Source organism: Sceloporus occidentalis, unplaced genomic scaffold (genome assembly GCF_023333645.1).
Source record: "Sceloporus occidentalis isolate IW3139 unplaced genomic scaffold, rSceOcc1.0.p SCAF_171, whole genome shotgun sequence".
Lineage (NCBI taxonomy): Eukaryota > Metazoa > Chordata > Lepidosauria > Squamata > Phrynosomatidae > Sceloporus > Sceloporus occidentalis.
Genome location: NW_028317151.1, coordinates 586,827 through 600,099, shown reverse-complemented (window position 1 = coordinate 600,099; position 13,273 = coordinate 586,827). Strand labels below are relative to the sequence as shown.

The 13,273-nt window shown below is 40.0% G+C and overlaps 1 protein-coding gene across 1 annotated transcript in view; it reads left to right on the top strand.

Moving 5' to 3' along the window:
• LOC149279317 (inactive rhomboid protein 1-like) overlaps positions 1 to 13,273 on the top strand; it is a 466,620-nt gene that overhangs the window by 79,657 nt on the left and 373,690 nt on the right. Inside the window, exons 6-9 of the mRNA XM_089501319.1 lie at positions 2,351 to 2,517; positions 4,668 to 4,919; positions 11,008 to 11,119; positions 13,165 to 13,239. Coding sequence (XP_089357445.1) covers positions 2,351 to 2,517; positions 4,668 to 4,919; positions 11,008 to 11,119; positions 13,165 to 13,239 — 606 coding nt within the window. The remainder of the gene's footprint in view (positions 1 to 2,350; positions 2,518 to 4,667; positions 4,920 to 11,007; positions 11,120 to 13,164; positions 13,240 to 13,273) is intronic.

The window sequence follows — 13,273 nt, the reverse complement described above, 5'->3', positions numbered from 1 at the left end:
TTGGAAAATAGAAGGAAATAAAACCAAAATATTTTTCTCAATCATAGCTTTTATTAAAAAAAATTGTTTAGATGAATTAACATTTACTGGTAAAACTTTTTTCCTATAGGGTCGTCTTATATTCAGGCTTTTTCTTTTTTTTCCTAAATTAATATTCAGATTTGGGGGGTCTTCTTATAATCAGGGTCGTCTTATAATCTAGCAAATACGGTGTATATATATATATATATATATACCGTGTATATATATATGTGTGTGTGTGTGTGTGTAAAGGCAGGGGTGTGTGGTGAGAGCAGTGTATAAATGTGAATGTATGGACAGGCGTATGTTAGTATGTGTAGATATATATATATATATATATATATATATATATATATATATATATATATATATATATATATATATGTGTGTGTGTGTGTGTAAGGGCAGTGTATGTATATATATGTCTGTATAACAACCAGCCAATCACCGGTAAGGTACATCGCTTGCCGTGATTGGCTGGTTGTTGTATACTGGGTAGAGGGGTAGTCTTATACGGCGAGTATAGCCCAAACTCTATATTTTAACTGGAAAAGTTGGGGTCGTCTTATACGCCGGAATATACGGTACACATTTGGTGGAGTTGTACTCCTATTAACAACTTTTGGGAGACTATATCATCTCGTATGCAAATGATTTTTGGGCAAGAATGGAGATTGACTCCGGATCAGGCTCTGCTGCATTTAAACCTCCCTAATACAAATAACAATGATTTACGGTTTCTTCTCCATTTATTAACAGCAATTAAAATAGAAATTACAAGGAACTGGAAAACGCCTGAAGGTATTAGTTGGACTAAAGTCAAATCACAATTAATCTATCAATGTAAAATGGAAAAGGGAATTGTAACCCAATCAATTTTTAATAAGGAAAAATATAGGTTTTGGAGCAATTACAACAGGGCAAATTAGATTGATAATAGGAAGACATAGGCACCCTAAATGAAACGATTATTTAGAATATCAATATTATTTAAGAAATATATAAATCCTGGTGATGCTGGTAATATACGATCACGACCATAGTGATAATAGCCATCGAATTAAGGGAATTTTAAATGTTTGTCAAATTTGTTTGTATTATATGTATGTAAGTCTGTATTCGTTTGTAATGGATTCAATCAGATATGAATAAAATTTATATTAAAAAAAGGCCAGGTTCTTGTGATGTTAAAGAATGAGACAAAGATAAATCATGTCAGAACTTTTTCCTCTTGTAATGTGACCTATAACGTGAACAATTCAATTGCAAAGCGAACTGAAATCTTTGAGGGGGGAAAAGAAAACTCACAATAACCTGTTTGCATAAGTGTGCACACCCATAAACTAATACTTTGTTGAAGCACCTTTTGATTTTATTACAGCAATCAGTCTTTTTGGGTAGGAGTCTATTAGCATGGCACTTCTTGATAAAGATCAAGATGCTTTGGGTCTGTTCTAAGGAGAAGATTGAATGCAAATGCTGAGCCACCCTGAATAACTTACTACGTGTGTTAGTGGGCTCAGGGGGGGCCTAGTTATTTATAATAACTACATATTGAACTATATACACTATATTATATTTCCCTGTTGCTTTTTGCTCTATTTCGACTGAGATATCCCTCTATTGATCTACGCTGTGGAGGACCTGTTACATTGATACAGTAATGTTGTTTTTTTTATATATTTATTTTACACTACACTTACTGTTCTGTTGTGCACACTCACTGGTGTTTCTTCATTTTTTCACATAAGGTTTTATCACCTATTTCGTGCTTTATTATATTTAATTATGTGATTTGCCTTCTTAAACTTTGCTTTATATTTGCTCTCAGCTTCCTCATTGTGACTTTGCTTATGGTCCCTATTGTTATGAAAAAAGTATTTTTGTAACTTATAAATGTTACATTGAAGACATTCCACTAATCTTCTCTAAGCCTTTACTAGCTTAATTTTGTGCAAGAATCCCAAGTGGCACATTATTATGGTCACTGTTTCTCAAATGTCCCCTTACTTGAAGATTTGATAAAATGTCTATATTGTTAGTTATCCCCAGATCAAGACAGGTTTTTGTAGTTTTATCCTCCACTAATTTGAACATGAAACACTTATTTAACAGGTAAACAATTGGTTAATTTAACCCCTTGACCATGATGTTAAACGTGTTTAGAAAGTGTCCTAACAGAAAAGAAAACCTCTGTGTACATACATTTTAAGTATTTGATTACTTTGTTAGTCCTGTTATTCTTGGTTCTTAAATAAAATTAGCACTGAGGTTCCTATATTTTTATACATTGCAAATATAAAATGTGCTTGCTTGGTATTGTACATAGGAAGGAGCACTTCACGAAGACCTGTCAAGTTATCCAGATGAAGTGTTTGAATCTCCATCTGAAGCTGCAATCCAGGAGACTAATCAATGTGCAAAATCTGAAGATGTAGAAGAAAAAACTGGAAGTGCCTTGGATAAAAGTGAACTTGAAAAAAGTCATTTAATGCTGTAGGTGGTTATTTATAAAATTATAAACATTTGGTTGGCCTGTTTTTCTGCAGTGCAGCGGATATTACTATTTTACTGGGCCTTATCCATGTATATATATATATATATATATATATATATATATATATATATATAAAACCGTCATTAAGTATGAAAAATATCTAAAAAGGTTGAGACAAGATTTTTCACGTTTCCCTATAAAAATATAACCAGTATTAGATATTTGTTTTTGGAAACACCTCATATGCCTGGTATCTTCATTTAGTTTGGCATGGCCAGAAAAAGAAAAACTGCTAAACAAAAGTAACAAAAGTTGACATCCCAAAGTAGTTTACTAGGGGCATTTTAACACTTTGATTTAACCATTTTAGCATCAACCTGTAGAATTTAAATTTTTTTCCATTTTTAACACCCCCTACTTTGAGTACAGCAACACCCCACAAGTCATGTTTCTCAGACAATGTGGAGTCAAAACTGAACATGCGCATTTTAGTTTTTAAACTTTGAATATCAACAGATCACTTTACTGGGCCCATGTCTCAATTGAGACACAGTAGCGGCCCCAAATATCATTTTAACTTCATAAAACTATATATTACCTAGGAGCACACCCCTTGAAGATTTCAAAGACACATAGTTACAATTCTAGGTGGCCCAGGGAAACCACACATCTAATGGGAACACAGGAGTTTGAGGTTTTTGTTCTACCTTTTCACATGCCATGCACATTTTGGGATAGATGCTTCACATTGGGTTCCTGAAATAGAATAAGAACAACAGAATAAAATAATTTCACATTTCTCCTGAGCACGTATGTAATGTAAAGAGATTTCTACTTTTTTACAGTTACACCTAAACAACAAAATAACCCCCTATCAACTATATATTCACTGAAAGCTCAAAGCCTTTTCAGTTTAGTGAACCTTTTAGTGAGACTGATCAATAATTAGTGACCTTAAATGTAATTGACAAGTGATCATGGAATAATTGTGTATTGTATCCACCTAGGGGCACTCGTGTAAACAAAACAGAAAACAGAAAAGGGAAAAAAATAAAAAGAAATACAAAGGAAAAAACAGGAACCAAATGGTGTGGTATCTTCACATATAGTAAATAATGTACATAAGATTGCACTTACACTAAGATGAGCACACTGAGATAGTGTGCTGGCAAGCCTTCAGTCACAAATCGCTTTTATGATCCTCACAGCTTCTGATTCATCCACAGTTGATGTTGTATTCTGTATGTGTGTACAGCAGATGAAGGCTGGAAGTATAGTCACTTCAAAGTGGATTTTAACTCTTCCCATGCTGTTCAGAGAGGCTTTTATATGAAAGCGCAAATGCTCTTATTAAAGTCTTGCTGTGCAGGACTGGAAATCAGGGAAGGAATTTTCACAGGGATTCATCTATTCCAAGAAATATATTCTGGGACATGCCCTTTAAAAAAGTTTCCTTTAAATACTGATTACATTATGTATGGGACAAATACATAGATCAATAAATATACATAATTAATCATTTACAAAATTGATCTAAAATAGATATATATAACATATCCAAAGTAGTCCCAATAAAAAAGTCTTATAAAAGTGTACAAATCCTCAATGCGTTTCGCATGACTTTTTCGCCTCAAGTGGCTTCCTCAGGAGAGTTAAAGGGGAGTATTGATTGATAAAATCGACACATTTCTCACTTATTTGTATTACCAATACCGGTACTCTAATAACTTCTTTTTCTTAACAATAATTATGTATTAAAATGTGTTAATCTGTGTGGTTTTTTTTTATTATTATTAACTTAGATGACCCTTCTCTCTTTCGAGGGCAGGGTCATCCAGTGGGTGCCATAATAATAAGATCACTCCTATTGGTCAAGAATGATCTGATCATCATCAATTGACTTTAAATTGCAGCAGGTCCTTACCTCACATCAACTGAGCAGACAACAGCAGCACCCCCACGTTCACCATGATTGTGGTGACATGGAAACACTGTTTTGGCATGACGTACCAGATAAGTCACAAAACTAATTGAGTCCACTTAGGCATGACGCATCTGGCACGTCACCAGACAAAAAGGGGTTAAACTTTGAGGCTTTTAATGAATTAATGTTTTTGTATATATTGAAAGCATATTTTTGTCTTTCTAGGCCCTTAGAACGAGGATGGCGAAAATCAAAGGCTGGATATTTCATACAGCCAAAAGTACGCTTGTGCCAAGAAGTAGTCAGTGTTGGTTCTCAGAAACGCGGACAACGTATAACCATCCCAGTGAAGAAAATTTTTGCAAAAGAAAAGAGGCCATATGGCCTTGGCATGGTTGGAAAACTGACGAATAGGACATATCGCAAGAGAATAGACAGCTATGTGAAAAGACAGATAGAAGATATGGATGACCATAGGTGATTAAAACTAGAGCACACTGTTATTCATAGGATGCTACACTTTATTGCCAACTAGCGTAAATTAAAATTATAATAAAAAATAATTCCACAGAGCTGGGGAAGTAGGGCAGAGATATTTCAACTTGAAATTCAAGCTTGTATGTTCCTCACATTGATTAACCTCATTCAGGTGTATTTTCTGAGGACCCTTACAAACTCTACTTTCACCATTATAATTATTTATGTTATTCCCTTGTTTACATTATTGTCAGCTAACTTGTATGCAAGGGTAGACAATGAAATCTTATGTACCGATATCTGTAAATGTTACAGTACACAGTAGATGTTTAGAATCAACTTCCAGTGGTAACAGATCTTGAGAAAACATCCAATTACCAGTTTTTATTTTGCTTTCCTTATGTCCTAAGTGGTGGCTGGCACAGCATTCCTACTAGACCTAACATTATTAAAATTGGAAGAGAAGCTGATAATTCTCACTGGACTTTATAAAGGAACAGTAAAAAGGAGAAATATGTAAAGCAGACGTTCTACTTGAAGTCACCAAAGTAAAAACAGACATATCCATGGGGCCCGATGGAATATACCCAATGCTTTTAACTCCTTCAGGCCCAGGAGTTTTTGGTACCTTAAGTCCCGAAGCTATTTTGCCATTTTTACTATAAGTGGGTTTAAATAAGTCTCCTTTTCCATGTTTAATGTACCCATACAATCTACACATCTTTTTTTCAGGACAAATACGGCTTTTATTTGAAACCATAGAAACATGGAAAATATTGTGAGTGCTAGTATTTAAAAAACCTAAAAAACTATTTTTTTTACAGTTCTCTTCTACAGTTTAGGTGTCCCTGTTGAACAATGACCAAATTCATATTCTGCAACATCCCCCGATTACTGACATTTCCAGGGCCGGATTAACATAGGGGCTGATGAAGCTGTAGCTCCAGGCCCTTATCTAAAAATAGGCCCAGTAAGGGCAAAATCAATCAGTCAAATTTCCCGTCCGGCTGGTCCGGGGGCTAGTGTCAAAATCCCGTGGCAACCGCGATTGCGGGGGTCACAACTGGATCAGGCCAGCTAACCCCACAATCACATCTGCAGGGGCCCTTACAGTGTGCAAGCAACATCTTTTGTACCGCCCAGGGGAAGCAGGAACCCAGAGGAGTCACGTTACTTTACGTCACATGACGCTGCTTCGTTGCTTGTTCCCCTGTGTGGTAAAAGAGAAATTGTTCGCACAGAGTGCCAACATCCCAGAAATAAGCAGCAACCTCTGTAGAAGTCTGCGAGGGGCACGAGATCTGCAGTTCAGGTAAGGGGGTGGAGGAGGGTGTATAAATGAGAAATGTGAATGAGGGAATTGAGTATATGTAAATGAGTGAATGAGTATATGAATGAGTGAATGAATGAATGAATATGTGTGCGATAGCATGGATGTGTAAGTGGGGTGGGGCATGTCACAAAGAGGCTGTTGGAGGCCAGGATGCCACAGGCAGGCTATTTTGGGGAAAGGATGCCACAGGGATGCTTTTGGGGGCAAAGGTGACAAGTCCTGTGCTTCCAATCTAGGTGCTAGGCAGGTCCTGTGGATGAAATCCAGGTGTCAGGGCTAACATGATACTAAAGAAGGGCTGGCTGGGTGGCATACGCAATGTGGGGCTGGCTGGAGGTGTGGGATCATTAGGGTGACCACATTGGCTATGCTTCCCAGGACACATAATTTTTATAAAATGCTGCCCTGCAGTATGGGGGATGCATTGACTAATGGAAGGGAACCAATGTCATGTACCTACCTCTCATTGCCGCCACATCTCCATGGCACTCCTGCATCCATGTGCCGTACGGAGGCTGCCTCCCTTAACCTCTTTGTTGCCGGAACAGGCAGGGGGCGGTGTTTCTCCATTAACCCCTTCATTGCTGGAATGAGCAGGGGTGGAGCTATGGGGGAGGTGCCTGCCGGTCCTATGAAAGCCCCTGGAACCATGATGGCGGTGCTCAGTTATTCAGAACTGCTTAATAGCATTCTGTGTATCCCTGCTGCTGTTGTCCTGTCCTTGTGAACCTTGCTTTTTTGACCTAGTATGTACCCCGTTTCCTGCCTTTTGTCTGCCGCCTGCCTCTGACCCCTGGACTGTGACCTGGATTATATCTTTCGCTGTTTAAACCATTACCATTTGAACTGGTTCCTGTTCTTGGTTTCCCCCTTCATTGTCTCCAAGCTCTCTTCTGCATAAAGGGTTCCTACTCATGATACTTACAGAATACCTAAGCCTTAGAAATGGAATCCGCAGGACTAGCCGAGGCCATTAACGCCATGTCACAACAACTCTCTGCTCTGACACCGACAGCATAAGAGTTACAAGCCGACCTGCACCACCAGTTACATGAACTATGCTCCAGACGAGCCCACCATCCGGTACAACCGATAGCTACCCCCGAGGGCACCAGATAAATTCGGAGGAGACAGAACCCAGTACCAGACTTTCATTACTGCCTGTCAAGTGATGTTCACTTTACGGCCAAGAACCTACATCACGGATCATATAAGAGTGCATACTGTGATCACTCTCCAAAACAATGGGCCCACAATCTCTGGGATCAACACTCCCATTCTGGATTCCTGGGCCTACTTTCAACAAGCCATGGCGGGATTATACATCCCCATAGTGTCTCCACAGCACAAAACACCTTAAGAAGTCTCCGATAGAAGACCCGTCGAGGAATATGTGACGGAATTCCGCTAGGCAGCTGTGGAGACTGCATGGAACAAAGCCGCTCTCCTTGATCAATTTCGTCTGGGTCTTTCCGAGGCCTTGAAGGATCAATTAGCTCTTATTGGGGTACCCCCTCCTCTGGAGGCCTTGGTAGATCTGGCAATACAGATAGACAGACGTTTACATGAGTGCAGACAGGAACGGGCCACCGGATACAGTCCACCAAGACGTTGCCCGTTACCAGTGGTTAATTGACCAGTTGCCCCACCTACACCTGTTCCTTCGCAGGGCACTGACGAACCCATGCAAATTAGTCTCTTAAGAAAACCGCTAACTGCCGCTGAACGTACTAGGAGACGGACTCTACACCTATGTCTGTATTGCAGTAAAGCCAATAACTTGCTCCGTGACTGCCCTGAACAACCCTCTAGACCTAGAGGTAAGCTGCTATCGACACAATCTAAAGATCTACCCGTATGTTTCATTCCATACCAGTGGAATGAAAAGGCCATAACAACCACCGATATGATAAACTCTGAGGGCAGCAGAAATTTCATGGATATGACCTTTGACCTTTGCTACCTTACATCAAATACCACATTGTTCTAAGAAGATCCCTGTCCATATGCATCTTGTGGATGGCAATCCCTTGGCTTCCGGCCCCATTATTCACGTGACAGAGGCCTTGGAGACACGTCTTGGAACCGGGCATCTAGAACACTTAACATTTTACTTGATCCAGTCACCCTTGTTCCCCACAATACTGGATCTCCCTTAGCTCAGATGCCACATTCCCAATATAAACTGGAGTACTGGTTTGTTGTCCTTTTCATCCTCCTATTGCATGGGACATTGTTTACAACAGGTCGCACATTTATCTACTATGTATACTACTAGTGAGAATCTGTAAGGGCGATGAGTGGAAGACATCCTTCCGAACTTGTTCCGGACATTTTGAATACACAGTAATGCCTTTCGGATTGTGCAATGCACCGGCTACTTTCCAACACTATCTCAACGATGCTTCCAAGATCAGACGAGATGGGGTGCATTCAGGGTGGTATGGCCATAGTACCCAGCTTACCTCACAGTTCTGATGTGCCTTCTGTCAAGCTCTGCGCATCTCAACCGCCCATCTCCGACTCAACTGTCCTACCAAGAACCTCAGACCCCGATTCATTGGTCCTTTTTCTGTACTACAGATGGTCGGTCAAGCTGCTGTTCGCCTTCAGCTGACAGGGACTTAAAACTACACCCTGTGTTCCATGTATCCCTCGTAAAGCCAAGGGTTCCTGATACCTCTGCATCCTCTGAAGCATCAGCACCAGATCCCAAGTCAGTGGTGAAGGGAAATACGAGGTACAACGTATCCTTGACTCCAGGATTAGGAGGGGTCGGTTGGAATACCTCATCCACTGGAAGGGGTACAGTGAAGCAGAACCCTCCTGGGAACCGATACAGCACATTCACGCACCTGCCAAAATACTTACCTTCCATCTTTCTCACACTAGGAGGGGGCGGCACGGTCACGTCGCGGGGTGCCGGTCCTCCTCGTGGTGGCGGTCCTCTTCCTCCTCCCCCAGTTCTTCATTCCCTGCGTCCTTGCAGGGAGCTGGAGACCACAGTGATGGAGAGGCGCCGCTGCTAACTTCATTGCCGGAACAGGCAGGGGGCAGTGTTTCTCCATTAACCCCTTTGTTGCTGGAATGAGCCCCTGGAACCATGATGGCGGTGCTCAAGTATTCAGAGCTGCTTAATTGCATTCTGTGTATCCCTGCTGCTGTTGTCCTGTCCTTGTGAACCTTTTTTTTTAACATGCTGCTAAACATGCTGCAGTGTTTCATTCATAACTGAATTAAAATGTGTGTGAAAAAACTTACAAAAGTTTTAAAAAGTTTGATAAAGGCTAGTAGTAGAATTAGTGCATGGAAAGAGTTACAATACTAGCATTTTAAGTAACCTGGGGTGTCTAGTCTTCAAACTTATATGGTTTGATGGGGTAAATTCAACTGACTGGCTTCAAAGAAGTCCCAAATTACACATAGGGGCAGTATGACCAGGTTTGGGGAAAAAAAGGTTTTGAAATAGCAATATGCTACTTGTACTTATTGTCCTAGAACTTGCCATATTTCTAAATTCTGGAAAAATATTAGAATAGATTTGGCAGTTTATTAGAGTTTGTAGATGAGTAACAAACTTTCAAATAAAAAGAAAAAAAAATCAGAAAAAGTCATTTTTTGGGGGCATATTTATAGTAAATTATATGATGTGATCAAAATAATGGCATCTAATGAAAGTCCTGCTTGTCCTGAAAAACTAAATTACATATAGTTTAATCTAAACATGAGCACCGCAAAAATAGTAAAACAAACAGCTCTGTCATTATTTAACCCCTTTGTGACAATGGCTAATTTTATTTTTTGTACCCTTCGTGACAAAGGCTGTTTTAATATTTCTGCGGTGCTCATGTTTAGCTGTAATTTTCTTTGTTCCTATTTACTGAACTCACACAAGTTCTATATTGTTTTTTTCAGGACAAGAACTCAGGGCTTTCATTAGATGTCATTGTTTTGATTGTATCATATTTACCATGAAAAAAGTATAAAATATGGTGAAAATTTGAGAAAAAAGGACTTTTCTGACTTTTACATGAAAAATCTTTTACTCATCTATAAAAGCTAATGAAAAAACCTGTTACTTAGATTCTACTATTTGTCCTGAGTTTATTGGGCAATAAGTACGTTTTGCTATTTCAAAACCATTTCTACTGTGCATTCTAGTGTCCCCTTTTCCTCTTGTTACTTTGATTTGTCCCTTAACCCTTTCCCTTCTATATTCTGACAGCATTAACCTCTCTACTGCAATTAGCAGTTTGCTCATTCACCTATAGGGCTGCTGTGCTCAGGCTGTTTAACATACTCTCCTCCAAAGTATAGGCCTATACCCCTGCACAGGCAGTATCTGGAACCTGGGAACTTGCAGGCTCTGTCTACCCTTGCGGGACACAGCCGAGAGCCTTGCTGATGGTGGTGGGTTTTTTAAAGGGCAAATGAGCGGGGTGTGGAGAGTGTCAGTACCCCGTGACCTGGAGGATTCGGGTGTCGAACCAGAGAACAGGAGAAGCAGCACTTCTCACAGTCTCTTTGCAAAACCTGGAGAGTTCACGGGTATAATCTGGACAAGTAGGTGCCATTTCAGACTGAGTGACCAAACTTACCCCAGCAATCAACAGCAGTTTTGTATCTTCTTAATAGGACTCTCAAGACTTTTAATTTATAGATCTCCATGGTTAATATAAACATTACTACTGCTTTTTTCTTGTTGAAGTGATTGGTAATTTATAATTGTGCACCTAATTATTTTAATTCCACCAGGCCCTTTTTTACATATTGGATTACAGTTGTACATTTGCTGATAACGGTTCTGGCAGTATGCATTTATGGAATAGCTCCTGTTGGGTTTTCTCAGCATGAAACTGTAGAATCGGTGAGTAATTTAAATTAACCACAGATTTTTTGCTAACTTTTGCATGGTATCATATTATTTCCTGCACGGCTTTCTAGTGCACTAAAACAAATTAAAAGTATGCGCACAAATTGTTTTAATGTACACATCTTCTTTTCTAGTTTAATCTGTGTTTGGCCTAAAAGGAATTTAACATATTGGAATAACTGTAGCTTAAATATTCTAAATACAACTCCACAATAAGAGATACTATCTGCCAATTTAGTGTCAAATACTAATAAACATTAGTAGAGTTCACGCTCTACTGTCTTCCTCACACCTCATTACATGCCATCTCGACCCCATCCCTTCATACCAAATTCCATCACTTACTCCTGCCCTCACTCACATCTTCAAGAAACCCTGCCTTGATCCAAATTCCCCTGCTAACTACCGCCTCATATCACTACTTCCAATAACATCTAAACTCTTAGAAAAACTAATCTATGACCCACTTTCTGTCCTCAAACTCCCTGCTCGACCCCCTTCAATCTGGTTTCCGGCCACAGCACTCAACTGAAACTGGTCTCACCAAAGTCACAAACGACATTCTATCTGCTAGAAACAATGGCCACTACTCTATCTTAATCTTACTTGACCTCTCTGCTGCTTTCAACACAGTCGACCACCCCCTCCTCCTACAGACTCTCTTGGTCTCCATGACACTGCTCTCTCCTGGATTAACTCATATCTTTCCAACAAATCCTTCTCTGTGTCTTTTGCTGGCGACTCTTGCTCTTCAATGCCTCTCTCTGTTGGAGTACCCCAGGTTTCTGTCCTGGGTCCTCTACTATTCTCTATCTATACTTCCTCACTTGGAAAACTTATTGACAGCTTTGGCTTCAAATACCACCTCTACGCAGACAACACAAATCTATCTCTCCACCCCAATCTCTCTGCATGTGTCCTCTCTCAGATCAGCAGTTGCCTATCTGGCATCTCTTCCTGGATGGTCTCTCACCACCTCAAGATAAATATGTTTACGACTGAGCTACTTCTAATCCCTCCCTCTAACTCTATTCCCCCTTTCTATCACTGTCGAAGGTATCCCCCCATCACCACAAGTCCGCTGCCTCGGAGTGACCCTAGACTCTAACCTATCTTTTATCCCTCACATCAGATCACTCTCTAAATCCTGCCACAACCAACTACGCAACATTTCCAAAATTCGTCCATTCCTGACTGCCAGCACCACAAAAGAACTAATCCACTCCCTCGTAATCTCCCGTCTAGACTACTGCAACAACCAATTACTGGCCTCCCATCTACTCTGCATCTGCCGCACCTCTCTGCGAGTTCCTCCTGGGAGGCCCCACAGCAGATTAAATTCAAATTACTAACTCTATCCTACAAAGCTCTTACTAACGCCACTCCCCTCTGCCTATCCTCCCTCATCAGCAAATATACTCCAGCCCGCCCTCTAAGATCCAACAATGACCTACTCCTTGCATCTTCACTTATCACCTCCTCCCACGCCCGCCTACAAGACTTCTGTCGCGCAGCACCAACCCTCTGGAACTCTCTTCCCCGTGCTGTTCGACTCTCACCAACTCTAGCCTCCCTCAAACGCTCCCTAAAAACCTTTCTCTTGAGGGAAGTCGACCACTGACATAAAACATCAAAACTTCCCTCTCACCCACTTACAACCCTTATCCCGTCCTACATTAACATCATTCACTACCACGCAGTCCTCACCTCCTGTTTCTCACCCTTATCCACCTAGATTGTAAGTTCCTGCAGGAACAGGGCCTCTTGTATCTGTATGTCAATTGTTGTATTGTACTTGTCGTTATCTGTAAAATTTTCATCTTGTACAGCACTGCGCAATCTGTCGGCGCTTTATAAATAAAGTATAATAATAATAATAATTGCAAAATTGTTAAATATTAGTGCTAACGATTGTCCTAAACAAACCAATGAATAATTTGTGCCAACACAATTATCAAACATATGGTTAAAAATTTGCAAAAAAGCTCTAGTGTTTGGGGTGCAAAAAAACCATAATAAATGACATTTTTTATCTTTAGGTACTAAGAAATAGAGGTGTTTATGAAAATGTCAAATATATACAGCAAGAAAATTTCTGGATTGGACCAGGTTCTGTAAGTAAAATTGTATTCTATTATTCATGTTTTA